This window comes from Halichoeres trimaculatus, unplaced genomic scaffold (assembly GCF_033239565.1).
Source record: "Halichoeres trimaculatus isolate MK-OKI-2021-1 unplaced genomic scaffold, fHalTri1.1 fHalTri1_scaffold_15, whole genome shotgun sequence".
Classification (NCBI taxonomy): Eukaryota; Metazoa; Chordata; class Actinopteri; order Labriformes; family Labridae; genus Halichoeres; species Halichoeres trimaculatus.
Genome location: NW_027437193.1, coordinates 25,738,489 through 25,756,920, shown reverse-complemented (window position 1 = coordinate 25,756,920; position 18,432 = coordinate 25,738,489). Strand labels below are relative to the sequence as shown.

Below are 18,432 nucleotides of genomic sequence, written 5' to 3'. Positions count from 1 at the left end.
GGCGGCTGTATTTCTCCTGGCCGCACACAGACTTCTCTCAAACAATCCGTACCAAACTGTACTGAATTGAACCGGACTGCTTGGTGAAAACACAGCTTTTGAATACCCTAATAAGTTTTACTTATGTCTTGTGTCATACCTGTGTCTGATTACCTTGTGTTTCCTCTCTTCTGTGTCACTGCACTGAGTTTAATCAGAGCTTTTTCCTGTGTCTTCCATCTGCGATCTTCTGTTTTTGTTGTGTGGATTTTGCTTTTAACAGCTTTAGTTTCCCTCAGCTGGACTTTCAGTGGTATTTATTGGATTTTGTTTGTGGACTCTTGAAGATAAGTTTTCTCATTTTTTTCCTTTCCTGGTCCTGGTTGTGAATAGGTGGATGGGATTTTGCGTCTAAACTAAACTTCTGATAGTTGCAAAGACCAGAGAAGTGCTATATAAGAGCAGTGTATATAAATAGTTATTTATAATGCCCTGAAACAATGACAGTATTTATGCTGAGTGCATCAGTCGAGCTGGTGTTCTGGGCACTTTAAAACACTTAAAGCATTATTTGGGGATATGAGGTAGGTTTCTTCTGAAATCTTAAGGGTGGTACCAAAACAAGCTCTCTTGCTCTGACAACATGAATTGAGAAAGAAGTAGTGAGACACAGTCAGTCTGGAGAGCATTATTTGATGGCCTACTTGAGATATACCCTGGAATCTTGAACTGATGGCCTCAACGATTTATTCAGTAGATTTTCCAAACCAGCAGCCTAACACAGGGTGCATGGTGTTCCCACCTGAGCTCATCCAGATTTTACCCAAGTATTAAGATGGTGATAGTTAGAAAATTTCCAGGTAAATTCCTGTAAAATTATTATTATTATTATTATTATTATTATTATTATTATTATTATTATTATTATTATAAATAATAATAATAATAATACTAGCCTAATTAATATTGATACTAATAATTATAATACTAAATAATAATAATAATACTAATAATAATAATAATAACTAGAAATCGTCAAAATCCCATGTTTGCGTGCTAATAGCGAAGTTTGTGTTCAGAATTCACGATAGTCATAAGAGACTTTTTTGTTCATGTGAGCATGCTTGTTACACCCACCAAATTTCAGGGCTGTAGCTTAAAGCAGACCAAGGGGCTGCAGTTTTAAGCCCCTAGGGGGCGCGAGGGGGGGTGAATTTTTGTGCAGACATTGCAGTTATCCGATTTTTGGCGAGCCTGAATTTTGTGGCTAGGTGGATTTTCCTTTTTTCAAGTGAAAGGCACGCAATTTTGCATTATTTTGGCGGAAAGAAAGAATCGGAATAATAATAATAATAATGATAATAATAATAATAATAATAATAATCCTAACGGTTACAAGAGGGCCTCGCCCCGGTTCCCGGGGGCTCGGGCCCTAATAATAATAAACAAATGGTTGGTTTGTGTTTATGCAAACAGCTCAACTGGGAAATTCTGGAAGTTTTCTGGAAGTTTGTCACAGTGACAAACTTCAGCAAATCATTTCAAGCTCAAATTCGATAAAACTGTTCCTCATATGTGTCAAGATCAGGAATGCTAGTGCACCACTAGGGAAATGTTATCACACAGTTTAAATCACATCCAGTCCAATATGCAGAGTACAGAGAAACTCAACTGAGTGAAGTAGACCCGATAAAGAGAATACGAACAGCCTAAAACACTCCAGCGTTTAAATTATTAAAATGTTTCTGCACTTACTTGGAACAACCACCTCTGGCCCTTTATTACCAACATAAAATATATGAGCGAGTACGAAGAGCAGAAGAAGATTATATTTGGGGCTGTTTGTGAACCTGCTAATTAAGGGTCTGAAGTTTGAACAGAAAAGGTCAGTGAACATTTTGCACAGGTTGAAGTAGCCTGGGGAGGAAACGTGAGTGGCCTCTGCAGCTATCTGCTCAGCCGGCCTGATAATTTTAGCGCTCGAGTAGAACCTGAAGAGGAGGATGCTGCTGCCGGAGTCAAATCATTTTACAAGTTGTGCAGGGTGAGGAAACACTCTGTTAAAGTGTGGACCTTTTAAGCTAGAGTGACTGCCAAACCAACGAGGACTCACTGGAGCTGCAGACAGTTTTCACTGAGCAAGATGCAAAAACATCTGACCCCAATTATTCCACCTGTGGGGGGAGGTGGAAGAACCACTTGTCAAAGAATATTACATGTGATGAAGGGGTCAGAAGTGCTTCAGGCCTCCTGGCTACTGAACATTAGCATGTGTTAATAACAGTAGTAGAAAAGGCTCTTAGTGTCACGTTTCTCTACTAGAACATTAATTATAAGATAGAAGCTCTTGCATGAGCACAATTTATTCAGTGGACAAACTGTAATCTGATACATCAAAAGAGCACGGCCTCACATAGAGTATCTCATTCTGAAACCTTTTTTTATGAGACGGTTAGTTATTTGATAATATGAAATGTGTTGGGCAGAAGAATGTGATTAAAGATTATCATGTGCAACAGCAGCAGTGCCCCATTCCTCGTACATGGTTCAAATAATTTGTGCTAAAGTCCTTTAAGCCTGATTCAAATGACGGGATGATTGAAGGCAGGTTAAGTCTGTTCCTCCCAAAAACTGCATAAAACATGGATGTAGTCTCTGTGACGTTAACTGTCTGTTTCTGACACTGTGAAATGAAGCCAATCCACGGATGCAGCCACCTGCAGCATTGCGTTGGTACGTTGGAGAGACTTGAGAGCCGTGCACCTGACTTGGCATGTTAGCACGAGCTAATTACGGGTATTTGACACATACCTGGTTTGTAGAAAGCCTTATCGTGTTGCTCTTCATTCGGAGCTGATCTCCAAGTTCCCGAAAGTGAGTGAAAGTCGAGCCAAGCTTCATCCTCATTTATAAAAAAAAAGCTCTATCTATTTGGCATTTCGTTTCACTTTAGTTGTGTCTTTCTTCCTCTGTGCTACGTCCACTATCATAACCGTGTGTGTAGCTTTTTCCACTCGCTAATTAACACGCAAATTCACTTGCGCACTGGGCGCTCTTTGATTGGCTGATGTAACCATGCCTACTCTCCACCCAGAAATGTCCCGATACAACCAAAACATGAACAAACAGGCAGAGGAGAAGGTTCGAGGCAGACTTTGACATTGATAGAATGTAAATCCTTTACCTTTTGTTTTTTTTTATCTTTTTTAATCTTGACGTTTCATTGACGTTCCCTTTCCTTTAGTGATTGGTTCTTAGCCTTTTAAATTTCTATATTTTTATCCTCACATTTCTCTTTTACCTTTCTTTGACTTATTCTCCTTTATTTCTTTTTACTGCTTGTTTTTACTACGTAAAGTACTTTGTAATTTTTTTTTTTTAAATGCTATGCAAATAAAGTTTACCATTATTATTATTATTATTATTATTATTATTATTATTATTATTATTATTATTATTATTATTTGTAGTAGTAGTAGTAGTAGTAGTAGTAGTAGTAGTAGTAGTAGTATGTATAGAGCCTGTAGGATTTTTCCAATAAATGTTGACATTTTATTTTTTAGAGAAATCCTGCAGCTGCTACCTTTCAACTTTACAAGACAAAAATATAAATGCAACACTTTTATTTTTTCTTCCATTTTCTGTGAGCTGAACTTAAAGACCTCAGACTTTTTTATGGACATAAATTTCTCTCATACATTATTCACAAATTTGTCTAAATCTGTGTTAGTGAGAACTTCTCCTTTGCAGAGATAATCCATCCACCTCACAGGTGTGGCATATTAAGATGCTGATTAGACTGCACGATTATTGCACAGGTGTGCCTTAGGCCCAACACAATTAAAGGACACTCTAAAATGTGCAGTTTTATCATACGGCACAATGCAACAGAGCTGTTTTTTGTGGAGTGAATGTTCATTTCTCTACCATAAGCTGTCTCCAAAGGCATTTCAGGGAATTTGGCAGCACATTACAACCGCAGACCATGTGTAACCACACCGGCCCAGGGCCTCCACGTCCAGCATCCTCACCTCCGAGATCATCAGAGAGCAGCCACCCAGACAGCTGCTGCAACAATCAGTTTGCATGACCAAAGAATTTCTGCACAAACTATCAGAAATCATCTCAGAAAAGCTCCTCTGTATGGTAATTGTCTTCATTGGGGTCTCGACCTGACTGCAGTTCACTGTCATGACTGACTTGAGTGGGCAAATGTTCACTTCTGATGGTGTCTGGCAGTTTAGAGAGGTGCTCCCTTCATGGATGGGTTTTTGTTTTGACTGTACAGGGTAGACATTGTGTGTGGTAGTGTTGTGCGAGTAATGAACGATTCTTTCAATACTTGAGAATCACTTTACTGACTCGTGAATCATGATTTAACCTCCCTGCTGACCCATTTAGTGACTCAGAACAAAGCTCAAGAAAGCCCAGCTCAGTCTAAGCACAAGAGAATCACTCATTAGTTCACCTTACAGTTCAACCCAGGACACACGTAGGACCACCCCTCATTTCAATAACATTTCCTTCTGTGTTTCATGCTGACAGTATCTGCAACATAACATAATTTAATACGAGAGCAGAGGGCTTCTATTTACTGTATTATTGATGTTTAATTCTATTTCCACATTTCTTTTTGTATCTATTTTTACTTTTATCTTTTTATTTACTAACTTATTTATATAAATATTTTTTTCACTGACATTTTCACTATTATTTATCTTTGGCAGTTTGGGTCCTCCATAGTTAACATCCCAGTTCTTGCATTGCCAGCAAACTTAATGCACATGTCACCCATTGGTCAGACAGTGTGTTCCAGTTCCTGCCAGTATCCAGAAACTTGAAGAGAAGTGTTCTGAACATTAAAAAAACATCATAAAAACGTACATTAGAAATCTTATCGGACTGAAGACAAATCTGGGCCATTTGGACAAAAATACGTAGTCATTATATGATAATATGAATGATAAATATGGCTGCAGAATAATTAATTTCATGTAGTGTTTACTTTTTGTAATAGGTTTTGTTCATGATTTGCAAAGGTAGATACATAATCTTCTTAAGCAGTTATATTACTTAAGCAGTTGACATAAAAATAACATGCGCTACGTGATACCACGAGAGCCTCTGAGTCAATAACTGGTTAACTCACAGGAGTTTTGCAAGAAGAAGAGTTTTCATTGTTCTATATATAATGAATTACTTTTTAACAAGAAAACATCTGTATTTGGTCAGCAGTTTGAAGAACATGGCAGCAGAAAGAAGGAGCTTTTTGGTTCTTAGCACAAATAAAGATGAGAACAGAAACACATTTTACCGGCATTCACATGTGATTCTAGCTGTAACAAATGCAATGAAATATACTTTTAAATTTTGACTTCTAAAAGGTTTGATCAATAAATCTAACACTGCTTCACAAGCTCCTCCTGGGACTATGACTAAGAGGTACATGACTGCATCACTGCTTGTTCTGTGAAAGTTTATTTTTGTATTTTGAAGTAGGAAAGTGCAGTCAGTGTCAACATGGTGAGCAAGTAGATTTGATTACTCACAGACACGCAATGATACCTGGTTATTGTGACAGGGTTTGCCCTTTTTAAGCTCAAACTCAAAGGACCTTGGCGAAATTGTAAATCTGTTTCTAAAAAGTTTCCATAACTTACCTTTGATGTGTCATCTGAACCTTGTGGGATGTGCTAATCACGTGTCACTTGTTTACATGGTGATGGAGAAGGCTGTGTTTAAAAAATGTTTTTCAAAGTTTCTTGTTCATGTGTTAACAAGCAGCTAAAATGCAACAATAGTTTACAAAAATTTCTTCTAAAAAATGTTGCTGTGTGAACAGGGCCTGAATACCAGCCTGGCTGTGGTTGTCTATGGCTGATCACGGTGCTCTCTGTTGTGCTGATGCTTGAACAATCAGCACTAAGCTCATACTTACACCCGCAAATATGTTTACATGACACAGACAGCAGAGGAAACAGCAGGCGCATGTCTTTCACTCTCTCGACTCTGTTATCTAATTTGTCTCAGTCCTGTTTGATCATGCTCCTGCTCCATCTCAGCTGATGAAAAACAATTGTCTGTATTCATTTTCTGCCTCCTCTACTCCCTCGTCCTCTCCTCGGTCTTCCTGTGGGAGCCCGCTTGGCTGTGCTCTAGGCTGGTGAGGGATGTGAACATAGAAAAATTAGCAAACACGCCAAAGCTTGTAATTGTTAAATTGCTGCAAATGGACCCCATGTGAGCCAGGCAAATAAACTCAGAAATCAACACAGCTTACCCAGACCCAGTTTATTTAAATTCCAATAGTATGCTCAGTAATGGAAAAACACTGTAGCAATGCCATTTCAAATAGACCTCGATGTAATCCCCAGCCCACTGGGGTCCATTTAATCAATGCTACAGACATGAGCATAGAGGAGGAACAGTCTGCAAATGGAAGTGGAGTTCTGAGTCAGCTCACAGGAGATTAAAAAGTAGAGGTGGATGAATAATGGAGGAGGAGAATGGTGGGAAAATTGCCGAATGTGGCGAATCATCAATAACGCCTCCTGTGAATAATTCTGAAGGAAAAAAGACTTCTGCTGAAACTGTCTGTGCCCACTAAAATGGAATTGTTCTTAATTAGTTTTTTGCTGTGTATTGCCTCACTCTTTGGATGAGCACTCTTTATTTCAGAAGTAAGCCTCTGCTCATTTGTGCCTGAGATTAGCTGCAATCCTGAAATCTCCTGCTGAAATCCCCCCACCATTATGCAAGCTCCTGCACAATAACTGACAGCTTTCCACTGATTAGCTGTGAAGTTTGGGAGTCAGAGGAAGTGCAGCCATACCTGGGGCTGTGTCTGACAAGCATAGTGCCATGAGAGGTGTACGTACAGGAGGAGTTTCAGACGAGCATAATAAGGCTCCAGAAAAACCAACACCGATTCATATTTAATCAATCAGCAGAGCAGCGAGCAGCACGCCGACAGCAGTTTGTGAAAAGCCCAGCAGTGTCCATGGCCCTGAGCACCAGCTAACAGCCAGCTCCCTGTCTGATCGTAATCATGTATCATTACTTTCCCAATCAATGAAGCAAAGCGCTGCTCCTGCACTATGTCCTGTCATGTGCTGGTGAGGACTCTGAGCTCTTCATTTTGGCCTCATTAGTAAACAAAAGGAGCTCAGACTGACAGAGACAGATATTCAAATATATGCAGAGCTATGTGACAACTCTTTGGGCAAAGTCTTCTCCTGTTTTTCCCTCATTTTCTGCCCATGTTGTCGCCCATTAACTTTGTCCCCTGGTGTTTGTTGACAGATCATTTTCTGCTTTTCAGCAGCCCTGAAGAAAATAGATTAGCTACAACTTTGTTGTTGTTCAGGGAGTGAATCTGTTGGATTTATGGCCAGATTCGTTGTCAGCCTTGCTTTGGTCATGCTTGTATTTTCACTGTGACATATTGAGGCTTTAGTTTCTAAATAGATGTGTTGTATTTGGAAGAGTAATTTGACATTTTGAGCAATATGTTTGTTTGTGTTACTTCTGGGTGCTGGATTAGAGGACTGATACCACTTTAAGGTTCTTAACAGCAAATTTGAAGTTAAGCCAGTAGCTTGTTAGCTTAGCTTAGCTTAGCTTAGAGCAAAGACAAACAAAAGACAACACTGTGTTCAAGCAAAATAATGATTGTATCTCATCTCCTTTGTTTGCAAAAACCTGTGTGTGAAAAATAAAAACAGGATGGTTACATGCCCCACTGTTTGTGATGGTTCTTAGTCACCCAGGTCAGGTTGCCAAGCCTGATCCAAAAGAGAGAAAAAAAGATAAAAAGGCTACTAGGGCTGGGCGATTATGGTAAAAATAAGAATCTCGATTATTTTAAGTGATATTGAAATCACGATTAATGAACACAATTATTCTTTTATTCAAAAACTTCAGCATTGATTTAAACACAACTTTAAAGAACAGAAAGTGGCACATACAGTATTATTGATACACATAAGTCACACACACTTGCTGTGGCTGCACATGGAACACAAAGAGCTATGAAGCACAGGAACTTGCATACATCTACACTGTGTGGCATATTAATTGTTTTTCTTCGATTATATTGTTTTTATGATTGTCAGATGGCAAAATTGAAATCACGATTAAAATCCGATTAATTGTCCAGCCCTAAAGGCTACTGGACGTTTCACATCTCCACTGAGATGTTAAACCACTCAACAGAGGTAAAATACCCTTTAAAAATCGACCAAACCTACTTCCCTTTTTCAGCTCAAAAACGCCTGACTATGTTTTTGCCAAAGCAGGTTCAGTGAGAACTTAATCTAACCAGTTTCAAGCTAGAGCTCTGTATCAAAACATGAGGTGGGCTTTTAATGTAAGACACAGCAAGATAGGGAATCAGATCATAAATCAAAATGTAGAATTTTGTTTTCGTTAAATCTGCTGACTGTGCATAGCTCAGAGCTCAGGTTAGATGTTTCTCCTTTCACTGAGACACAGCTAGTTTTATCAAAAGGTCTACCTCTACTTGAACAAAGCTGATCAGATCACATGATCTTTGTCAATACCTGGACTGTGGCCCAAATCATTCAACATTCACCACTTTTGTCAGCTCAGATTGTCATTCAGCATTGTTAAGGATCAAACTAGCATAAGACGCTTACTTTGCAAATACCGTACAGCCACGTTGTTCACAGGCTGAAACTGATCATTCATTGACAACGTGTGCACATGTTGCCAAAGCAAATCTTCTCTTTCACTAAGTTTTTCTTTACCAATATCTACACTGTATGATAAATCAGTTACTTTTTTCGTGCTGTATGCTAATTTTCAGGGAACTTTGTTTAAGGGCGCAGTCACACTGGCCATCCAAGCCGTGCGGTACTCAAGCACAATTGCCCCCTCCAGCACTGTTCTCCAGCTAGAGCACGGCCAACTACTCCAGCATGAACGAGGCTTTAGCAGGTATCACACACACACACACATGGCCTGCCGACGTTGGTGTCTGTTTACACAAAGCGTAATCTCATCAGAGTCAGTACAATGAGGCCCCGTTTACACAATAATGTTTCATCCAAAAACGCTTAAACGAAGTAAAAATAATCTGTGTTTACACAGAAACACAGAGAGACTGAAAACACTGTAGTAAGCATGCCAGGCCTGCAGGTGGAGCTGTCTCGTCCAGAAGTAGCTTTTGGGAGATCTCCACCGAAGTAGAGTTGAGCTGGTCATCTGGTGTATTGGGGAATACTAAGAGCAGAAGTGAAGCAACAGATGCACATTTTACTGAAAGACAGTCAGCAGATTGAGCAGCACAAGCACAACACAAGAATATGGTAGTCTGTGACGATCATAACAATAGAACTGTTGTGTGCGCTTGCACAAAGTGGAGCATGATGTCAGCGCTTATACGGCAAAGGTGTCAGCAGCATTTTAGGAAAGTTCCACTTTGGAGGCCTATTCAGAAGTTTGCATTTTAGGCCGGCTGAAGCACAAGGAAATGCAGGGCTGAAATGCGATACTTTTTTGTTTCACCTAAAAACCGTTGTCGTGTACACAGCCCCTGAGACACAAAGAGCACAGCTACAACTTAAAAGACTTTTTGGCTCGTGTAAAGTTGTTTTGGTCTGACACAGCCCTCTGAGAGCCCTGCTACTGTTTAAAATGATTGAGGAGTGGAGCGGTCATGGCGATCATACATCATGGATAGGAAGCGCTGTCCACGTGCTTGTGCATTAAGTGAACTGTGATGAAGCCCACCTCTCTGAAGCGTGCCAAAGCAGAGAAGTAAATCATGCTTAAGCACGGCACACCTGTGGTCACACTAGCCATACGATCTGGGCTTCAGGGTTGAAGTGTGCTTGAGCACGGTACTGTTTGCCAGTATGACTGTGTCCTAAGTTTCTATTTGGGCCTTGAAGAAAGTAATGGAAGTGATAAACTTTAGATATCGCCTCTCCTCTTTCTCATCACATATGAGTGCAAATAGACTAGTAAAGGTTTTCTTTGGTTGTGATCATTGAGGAACAACAAGAGACATAGCCATGCAGTGCACAACAATATGAGATGTACTGGCAGTTTAACACCAGATAATGATATGAGGATTATACACAGAAAATCATAGCTACTTTCAAACTATCAGCCATGCCTGCAAATATGCACAACTAAACATATGTCTTTGCTTTAATTTAACCAAAATGGGTGAGTTGAAAAAATAACCCCTCATACAGTAGCTCACATGTTAAGATAAGAGAAAGGAATATCTCCAGCCAGGCTCACCAAGCTGTTTTTCTGAGCAGGCATATCAGAAATCTAAACCATCACCCATTGGTTTCAGAGGAGTTTTTAGGAAGCCCATCGATACAGACAACATTAGGACATACCCAGTATGTTTACATGCATCTGCAGAAATTGGACTATGAGCTGAGTCAGCGTGAGATCAGACTATTGAAATGCATGTAAGCAGCTTAGTTGGACACAGAACAAACAAAAAATGGCTCGCCTGACACACCTAGGCAATACGATTGCTATCAGTCTATGGTTGGATTCAGCAGGTCTTGGTAGGTCTTGGTACACCTCGATGTTCAGCCGGGAGAAGAAGTAGATGACCATGATAAACAGGGTCGCTGTGCCCCAACAGTGAGCAGTATAGTTTGTTAGAAACGTTGGGAACTACAGCTGCATCCATCTCGACTTTTGTCGTCAGAATGTTTCTTCTTTTCTGGGAGTTTGATATGCACGCAGCTCCGTGTATCAAAAAAGGACCCAGCACCACCCATCGTAGTGGAGTGAGGAGCCAGAAGTCTGCCTCTCTTTTCCACATGTATACTTCCGACAAGAGTCCTCCGTTGTGGTTTTACAATTGAGCTATGACCTTAGTCAGACTGCTGTGTGCATGTAAACACACTGAATGACTCAATGTGACTTTACATCAACCCAGAAACAGTCAAAAAGGTGAAGATCACTCAGTTTTAGCCTGTTGGCACTTAACTGCATCAAGGCTGGCTGTGGCTCACCCCAAAGACTGTGTTATACTATGCGCGCAAATGTGACACGTGGAAATGAGACGCACGAGATCCGCGCAATAGAACGCGTGAGGCTTTTATGCTTTTTAACACCTCACGCTGTGTCCCTTGGTGTCCATTCCCAAACTGCAGGGGGCAGTGTATCACAAGCGTACGTGTACCAGAGTACCAAGCAAGGGTCGAAGAAGTTCACCTTTGTTTACAACATGACATATCTGTCCCCAGAAATTTTTCCAGGTTCTTTTAACTGATTTCTCTTCTCTGCCGAGAGTGGCCGCAATTTCACGCCATGAATTATTTACCACTCAGTTATCATGGTGATCTATGTGTGGAGAGTCATATGGGTGCCTGTATTTCTGCACTTCAACCACTAGGAGATTCTGTTCTCCCGCCATCTTGTCCGCGCATCTCCGTTTGGCAGGTACGTGCAAGGCGTAGGCGCAAAATGACGTCACTCGTCCGCACGAAAGTACCCAGACCCCTCAGACACATGAGTGTTAATATTTCCATCACCTTCCCCCGAACATTTTGTAAAATCAGTCATTTAGACCAAAATCCTTTTTAAAAATAAATGTTCATGTGTTAGATTTAGCTGTAAAACCAGGATTCAAACAAGAATCAGCAAGGATTCTTGGACTGTTGGAGTTGGCCTCAAGTGGACACTTGAGGAACAGCATTTTTTGTGCACATGCTCATTCGCTTCTTTTTTTAATTTTTTGTGTCACCACTTTTTTGAGCACAACTTTCTGTAATGCCCTGTTGGATACTTTGATTCCACTTCAGGGTTAAATATTTATCACTCATACAGGCAGAATTATAAATGGAGGATGTGTTTATTTCATTAATAACATAGCAAGGTGTTGTAAATAATCTTTAACTGCCCAAAAATGAGCAACAGAGATCATTACAGATAGGTAGATTGTTCATTTTCTTTGAATTAGTTTTTGCATTTCTTTTATGAGGTGGAATAGATTTCATTGTAGACAATGTAAAACCATTATTAATGCATAGACTGCAGAAGAGTTAGTCTCTGACAGACTCTCCTTACTAACTTACATGAGTCATTTGTGCCCTGATGCAGGATAAACGTAAATTATGCATCTGGGAAGAATATAAACCATACGTATGCATTATGGTTTTCAGTTTTATTGCTCCACATTACATGGTGGGTGGTGCAAAACAAAGAAACTAAACTATACTGAGCATAGGCCTCAGCTCGGAACTTAAACATTCATGTAAAATTAATAGAGCGAGGGCTGAAGATGTCAGATATAATCCCAGCAGTAGCTTCCTGCATGCAGCACCTTTATGTTTATGGTACACACAGCACGGGGAAGTGGACAGACTTCATAACTCACAGGTAGTTTGCAGGAGACAGTCTGGTCTCGTGGAGATGTTCTGTCATCCCCTCTTGTCAGCTTAGCACTGCTGTCCCACAAAGCTAGTTTTCATACCCTCCACCTCAGCCGCAGCTCGTCATGTCTCCTCTCCATGCTCTGTAAAATATGTATTTTTCCTCCTGAGCCTGAGAACTGATTTCTCATCTGCGGCAGGGATGGGAAGACTCTCTAGAGCAGCAATTCTTTACTCTGCCTGTCGCGGCAACAACTGAAGCACACACACACACACACACACACACACACACACACACACACACACACACACACACACACACACACACACACACACACACACACACACACACACACACACCAAATCCCAGTCCAGTCAGCAGCAGAAATCTTGGGATTTAGCTGCCAGTTTATCATTTCTGAGGGGGTAAAAGGTTGAAGTGGAACAAAAATGAAGACACAGTGCAGATGAACTTTAACACATGGCTCTATGGACTCTCTCTGCTATCAATAAGATATAATTAAAAGGCTTTTTTCCTCCCTCAATGCAGTAAGCTTTACACACTCGTCACAATCCCCTTCAGTTTGAATTGGGCTTGTCAGGTTATTTAAAATAAGAGCAGGAATGAAACTGTACAGCACTGTGTACTTAAGACACTGGGGGAATTCAAGGACTGTTATAAAGCTGCATTCATTAGCAGATTTGCAAATTTTGTCCAAAACACTCTCTCAGTCTCCTAGGAGCCTCTTAAACACACAAATAAGCAAGTTATGAGGGATTTGCTACAAATAAGAACCACATGTAAGCAGAGGCTGGGTGTTTTGCTCTGTCCCTTAATATTATTTGCATACCTGCCATGAAGAGCTTTTTTGGGGGGTCTTGGTTTGAGTGTATCTGGTAAAGGACAGCCATCCATCACTGGTTTCAGTGCTAGAGGCTGACCCAAGCCTGCTGGGAACTGAACTGTAGTTAATTAGTGCACAAAGCCCGGGGGAACAAAAGAAACTTAGGGGTGGAGGTGATTTGGGGAGTTGCTTAAAAGAAGTGGGGGGAGCGAGGGAGCTTTTGGGGAGAAACTTAGCATGTGTGTGTTCCTGTCTGGGAGGAGCAGGAAGGGGGGTGAAGCAGTGGGTGTGGGGGCACAGAGGGATGAATTAGCAGTGTGAAGGGGAGCCTTGTCCCCGAGCTCTGAGCTGCTCCCGGCATGGTCTCTCTCTCTGTCTGTCTGTCACATACACACACACACACACACACACACACACACACACACACACACACACACACACACACACACACACACACACACACACACACACACATACACACACACACACACTCCCTCTCTCTGGTGGAACCCACCATGGGACAAAAGAGCTGGTGGGTCTGCTGGAAAGGGACCCAAAAGTAGAGACTGCAGCAGGCTGAGACTGAAAAAGGTCAAAGTATGACATGAGCTAATGAGGGTAGACAGTCTGTCAGACCACTGATCTGCACCAACACTTCAACGTTGAGCACTGTTCCCTCTTTTATAACCTCCACCACAGCACAGAAACCTGAATGTGACACATTAATCCTGAATCCTCTTCTGTCTCAAGCAGAAGTTTTATTTTCTGTTTATCTTAGGGCACACAACATAAAATGCACAGCATGATACAAACAGCACTGTAACAAAGAAGGACAACTCATTATTACATTATCCAGTTAAATGAAACAGAAGCCTTACGCTGATATAAATCTATAAATTGTATTTTAGTTCAATCCATTTTACTGTGATAAACAAAAACATTGCTGTTTGTTGTCTTTGCTTATTCGCTTGTTGTTGTGAGGTAATAAAGCTGGTAATCATGTGAATATTGGGTACATAAGATCTATAAATAGCCAATAGATGTTTTTAAATTCTATCTATAATCTTTCAATTTGGGACATCTTTTTTGCTAATCTTGACATTGCACTCCCTCAATAAAAGGATTTTTAATGCGTACAGAGAGAGATATCATGCAATAAATTACAAGGTAGTATACAGACATATTGTTTTAATGCTAATTTTTGTCCTTTTGTTCCCATAATATTCTGTAAATTGATGGCATTGTTTAAAAAATGAACTTTTGTTTATTTTTCGGCCAAAGGCAACATACCCTGTGTATTTGCTAAATTATTAGATTTAGAACAATAAGAATGACATGGATATCTTAATGCTCTCAGTCCCATAAACAAACCCTTTATGTTTAAGCATTGTTCCCATTAAGCCTCAGTTTGTCTTTCAGCAGAGAGGTTTAGTAGCATTATTGTTTCAGTAAAGGCAAATCTTTGTTTTTTTTTAAATTCCTGAAAGATTCACGATATTTAAACTGGCATGTTGTATATGTAGCTTCCCTCCGTGCGTCAGATCACAGGTGGTTATTGTGCATTAGCCCGATCAGTCTCAATGGCCGGTCAGTTACCCGCGGAAGGCGCTGTCTGTCCATTGTTATCAAAGCTCATATTGACGTTTCCCTCCACAGTCCGTTTGATGCCAGGATTGATCCGCATTCAGCGGCGGTGAGCGGAGCGTCCAGGCCGGCGTCACCTGCTGCCAGCACGGACAAACACTGCGGGCTGGTGGCCACTTCTGTCTGATGGCCAACCAACCACCATCCACCTCCTCCTCCTCCTCATTCATCCACCTCCTCCTCACCCTCATCCTGCGCGCCCCCCTTCTACTGCATCAATTTACACAGAGACGAACAGAGCAAAACCGGAAGTGTAGAACTTTTGACTTCAGAATAAGTGCTAGAGAAATAAATGTTAATTCAAACAAATTACTTCAGGGTCATCGATTGAATTCATCACTCCGAGGAGTGACGTCAGAGCTGAGCAGGTTGATTGAGAGGTGATGGGAAAAAGGTGGCATGACATCACCAGTGTGGATGAGGTCATCTACTGCCAGCTGATGTTTTTTTTCCTTTGTTTTTTACAGGTGTGACTCATTTTTTCTTGCACCTCCATCAATACAGATTAAAGGTTCACACAGGGAACAGTGGACACAACATTGAAAATGCAGAGTTAGATAAGTGACAGGGCGGCTAGGAATGTTTCATGATCTCACAACACATGAGTTGGGCAAAACAAGCAGTTTGTGGGTTGATACTTTCAATGTATTTTTGCATATTACTAATGTGCTAATCAGAAGTTTCAAATCAGAAGTCAGAGATCATTGTATGTTTAAGAATAAGCACAACAATGATAAATTAAGCTATAGCTAAGCTATTTCTACATTAATCACAAAAAAAAATCTTTGACATTTGTAAGAGATCAGCTTAGATTCAGACTCCTTATGGGCTGTTTAGACCATTTTCAGACACAGTGAAAATATTTCGCAGAGAAAACACACCATGGTACAAAGCTAATATAAAAAATTTGTTGTTATTTTAGAATACAAGAAGATGTAGATATTCTATTTTAAAAATAAAAAATAAAATAAAATAAAAAAAAGGAAGGAAAGGAAAAAAAAATCTTACCCAAGTTTTTTTTTTTTTTTGTATATTTTAACAGAATTTATAGTTTTTATTGTTAGTAGAAAATTCAAATTGCATTACTTTATTTATTATGGATACAAAAAAGAAAATGAATATACATAACTGTAAAAAGGTATCTTTCAAATATCTATCTTGGATGCATTTATGAAGTTATAAATTGTTTCGCAGGCAGCCTTTATTCTGAAACTTTTGACCGGAAGTCTGACATTTATTGTGTCTTTCTTGGCGCTGCCTGAGCCCCCAGCCCCCTCTGTGTCTGGGTCCCACTGTTGCCATTCCGACGCACATCTCTCTCAGACGAGCAACAGCTCCACGGAGTCGACCGGAGTGGACTACACGGATCCTGAGCGAGCAGAGACCACTTCACGGCCGGGTTTCCCTCCTCTGCTCGGGGTGGGCAGCAGCACAGGGATGCGCTCCTGGACAGAGGTTCGGTGTGGGTAAAGTCTGGGAGAATGAGACTGAGCAGCACCGCATTCGCCCTGAGTGTGGAGGTATAGCGGGACCCGGGAAGCGCTCGGTTCTGGTGGAGGATTGTGGAGGGAATGGGTCGGTGAGAGCTTTCATCTCAGCCGAGGACATGAGTATTAAAGGGGGGACGAAAAGCTCTGCTGCGGCGCTCCGTGTTTGAGTCTCCATCCATCCATCCGGAGGGTCCAGTCTGCACACCTTTCTTCATGTTGCAAAAGCCTGTTTTATGACAATGGATTACCTGCTGTGGGTGTGCAGCCTCATTTTGCCCGTGGTGCTGGCTGTTGAAGGTATGTCGTCTTTTATTTTTTGAGTCTACTTTTGTGTCCCGTGGATGAACAATGGGGCTCCTCGGATGCATCAGAATTTGGCAGTAAAAACCCTTTGTCCCCATGAAAAATCACCCTAACCACAACAGTTACATGAAATGAAACGAAGCTAGCGTGTTTCTTCTGCTTTTTGAGTCTTATTGGTTTCAGTTTCAATCACAGATCAGTCATTTCTGCTGCTGCTTCACAGCTTGAATTATATCCGTGGAATAAACCAGACTCCATTCATGTTTTGCTTAATTAAAGCTGTTAATATAAAGCAGCCTGCTCTGTTAAATAGGCAATCCCTCTGTGTATTCATTTTCTCTGTGATTACAACCCATGTACACATGCATCAGCACTCTTCATTCCCTCTGTGTGCGGTGTGTTAAGAGTGTGTGCTTATGTGATGACATCCAAGTGTTTCCATTGCGGATGAAGGACTGCCCTGTTGCTATTGTCCCCTGTTGATGTCACACCCACAAGCGGAGTGAGGATGCCCATCTGCTCCACCTTTTTAGAGGTTAGATTCACACCTTGGAGACAGTCCAGAGGTTTGTTCCTGCACTGTCACCCCACAACAGAGACACACTCCTCACATGATGAACGCCAAAGGTCTGTTGGGTTCAGCAGTGTGGACGCTTAAACAGAGACCCTGAGGTGGATCAATCCCAGCCCCTGGAGCGCCACAGGGACACACATGTGAAACATATTAGACGACAAGTGTGAATTAAAGGTCAATGGCTTAACAAGTAAGCTGCAGCCCCTGAAGCTCTCTCCATCACCGAGGGAGTGGTGCTCAAGGGAGAAGAAGCCCCCCACCACCCACTTCTCTTACCCACCCAGCCTGGCTTTGACTCCCCTCTCCCTGAGCTGTAGCTACATTTCTCCTCCTCCCTCCCGGTCCAATCTGCCTCCCCTGGACCGTGGCCAGCCTGATCCCTCATCAATTCTGGTGTCAGCGAGTAAATCAATGCGGCGGCAGCAGCCCTCCAAAGTCCCAGTGGGCTCTGACGCCGTGACGATCAGCCCCTAGTTTCCCCCCCAAACGAGACCACAAAGTGTTGCTCAAAGCTCAGGGGTTAACTAATGTTTGTCCTCTGAGGATCAACATGGAGGGCAGATGATCGCATGGCTTTTTTTTTGAACCCACCAGCGTTTATTTAGCTGCTTACTCAGAGCATTTCTACACATGGCTTGAATCTGGATTTTGCTTTTTCAGATTGGCAAGTGTGTGCGCATGGATGTTTGGCTTGACTGCAACTTAGAGTGTGTTTACAAAAGCTGATACAGTGATGACTTATCTCCAATTCACACCAGCAGACTGCAGTAAAAGCCTCAGCACTTGTGACAATTTAATGTTGTATTACTCTCATTTACAGTCAGCGTTTACTGTACTCTTATTTTAAAAAGCTCGTAAAGTAGATGGACGACCACTCAGGAGGCGTTTTATACAATCATCTACAGCATGTTTATCCATGTCAGTGCAAGGAATTGCCTCCAGATAACAGATGATTTTCACACGCAAAGAGAGCGTCATTCACATTTCCCTGCTTTCTTTACATCAGGATATCAACAACATAACAATTGTTTGTTGACCTGTGAAAGCAGATGCATGCAGCTCTGAAGAGAGATTGAATTAGGTCAGCTTGACTTGTTCAAAAAGAGCTCATCAAGCTTCCAACTGAGCATCACTGTCAGCTGTTATCACTGTGCTTCTATAGAGAGAAGCACGCTCCAAAATACAAATGAACCATTGCAAGGGATGAACTCAGAAGTCACACTTTA

At 41.3% G+C, this 18,432-nt stretch overlaps 1 protein-coding gene across 1 annotated transcript in view; it reads left to right on the top strand.

The window, feature by feature from the left end:
- The first annotated feature begins 16,104 nt into the window (after nt 1–16,104).
- ephb3a (eph receptor B3a) overlaps nt 16,105–18,432 on the top strand; it is a 46,892-nt gene continuing 44,564 nt past the window's right edge. Inside the window, exon 1 of the mRNA XM_074688296.1 lies at nt 16,105–16,626. Within this exon, the coding sequence (XP_074544397.1) occupies nt 16,563–16,626 (64 nt within the window). The 5' untranslated portion in view covers nt 16,105–16,562. The remainder of the gene's footprint in view (nt 16,627–18,432) is intronic.